Here is a 2175-nt window from a genome sequence, read left to right on the forward strand (position 1 = left end):
GCTTCGGAGTTCGCCTAAAAAAAACGCAACCAACCAACCAGAGCCGAGGAACACCCACGCCACGGATCGCTCCCCACGATCCGCGTGCCTCAGCCGAAACCAAATCCTCACCATCCACGCCTCGCAGATCCAACGCTCGAAACTCCCCTCCCCTCCCCTCCCGAAACATAGAGCGCGGAAAATTCCCCGGACTCGCGCCCACCTGCCGTCTCCCCTCCTTAAAACGGCCCCCGAATCCCTCCTTGTTCCTCATTCCACTTCCACTCCCAAATCTCCCGAGCAATCCTCTCTCCGCGCCCACGAAGCAAGCTCTCCACTCCCGATGGCCCGTACGAAGCAGACGGCGAGGAAGTCCACCGGCGGCAAGGCGCCGCGGAAGCAGCTGGCGACCAAGGCGGCGCGCAAGTCCGCCCCGGCCACCGGCGGCGTCAAGAAGCCCCACCGCTTCCGCCCCGGCACCGTCGCGCTCCGTGAGATCCGCAAGTACCAGAAGAGCACCGAGCTGCTCATCCGCAAGCTCCCCTTCCAGCGCCTGGTGCGGGAGATCGCGCAGGACTTCAAGACCGACCTCCGCTTCCAGAGCTCCGCCGTCTCCGCGCTGCAGGAGGCCGCCGAGGCCTACCTCGTGGGGCTCTTCGAGGACACCAACCTCTGCGCCATCCACGCCAAGCGCGTCACCATCATGCCCAAGGACATCCAGCTCGCCCGCCGCATCCGTGGCGAGAGGGCCTAGGCTGCTTCCTAGAATCTGGTCTCGAGGTGTAGAGATGCGTTAGTTTCTTCTTAGCCCGTGTCTGTGGTAGTAAGGTTCCTTGATGGTTGTGTTATGGTGTGATGGTACCATCTTGTTATCATCATCAATGAGAAGTTAGCAATCTGATTTTAAACATGCCTGCTTGTTTGTCTGATCTCAGTAAACGTTTTGGTTTGTCGATAGATTTATCCCTCAACGTTTGGTGGCAGCATTTGCTGGTAAAGGTGCCGCTGGATCTGATGAACATGAGGTTCATATGCCCCAGTTCAGTTCGGCCTGCCCCTGCTCACATTGCACTATAATTCGACTCTTGCTGTCTAATGCCCTTGCTCTCTCAATTCCCCATTTTCCCCTTCTTGCATGGAAAGGAACAGAGTGGATTTGATGGTTACTCTCTTCTTTTGCTACAATCGTGTGCTTTTGAATGCCAATCTATTTGAATGTTAAGTTTCAAATGTTCTGTTCATTTATCGCTGGAGGTTGTCCCATAAACAAGTGTAGGGATCAGTACCTTTTTTGGCGTGTATCCATGGAAGATAGTATGAAATTCTGGCTGTTCTAAGAGCACTAACTGGTTTTGCAATGTCATGTGATGTTTTCTTTACTGATTCCTGTATTTGTGGGTTTTGGACTCCAAATGGAATGGGAAATATCTGCACTCTGTTGAAGGATTAATAAACTTTGTGGCTCGACACTGTACTTTAAATATAATTTTGAATCTGAGATAGCTGTAATCAGTGTAGTTGTGTCTTGTAATAGGCATTTGTTAGTAGTACTAGCATATAAAAAAAAATCAACTATAGCATCTTATATAGTGTGACGCCCGGATAATTAAGCTACAGTAATCCCCTGCTAATGATGCCACGTCACCTCCGTTACTGTTGCTGATCTTTCGTTAGTTCAAAACCGGTCCAAAAATCAAATTCAAAATATGACAGACAACGAAAGTTTTCAAAATATTAAAACTAAAATGTTCTGGATGTGACACATAATCCCTAGGTAATGTTGGTGGAGAAACCACATTTTTATTAAATAATTCAATGCACTAATGTAGTTAAAACAGTAGCTAAAACATTTAATTAAATGCCTTTTATAATTTATAAATTTTTTAAACATTTTATTTAGGGGCCAAACTTTTAAGGCGGTGAGTTATTTAGAGGCATTAATTTAGGAACTATTGTCCTATTTTACAAAACTAAAGAAACTAAAAGTAAAATAAAACAGAATAAAAGGAAATAGGAAAAAGAAAAGAAAAACAAACAAGAAAAATAAGAAAAGGAGAAAAGCAAACCCCCCTCTTACTGGGCTTCGGCCCAGCTGGCCACCGGGCCAACCGGGCCGGCCCAGCCGCCCCCTGCTAACCCCCCACCCGACCGAACCCTAGAGCCCAACCCCCACTCTCCCCCCGCACGATCCCCTCG

At 48.4% G+C, this 2175-nt stretch overlaps 1 protein-coding gene across 1 annotated transcript; it reads left to right on the plus strand.

The window, feature by feature from the left end:
• Positions 1-258: 258 nt before the first annotated feature.
• Positions 259-743, plus strand: LOC123181786 (histone H3.2). Its single transcript, XM_044594124.1, has one exon. It carries the CDS (start codon positions 323-325, stop codon positions 731-733), a length of 411 nt encoding a protein of 136 aa, XP_044450059.1. The 5' UTR covers positions 259-322; the 3' UTR covers positions 734-743.
• Positions 744-2175: the final 1432 nt, after the last annotated feature.

The sequence above is a fragment of the Triticum aestivum genome, chromosome 1D (genome assembly GCF_018294505.1).
Source record: "Triticum aestivum cultivar Chinese Spring chromosome 1D, IWGSC CS RefSeq v2.1, whole genome shotgun sequence".
NCBI classification, from domain to species: Eukaryota; Viridiplantae; Streptophyta; class Magnoliopsida; order Poales; family Poaceae; genus Triticum; species Triticum aestivum.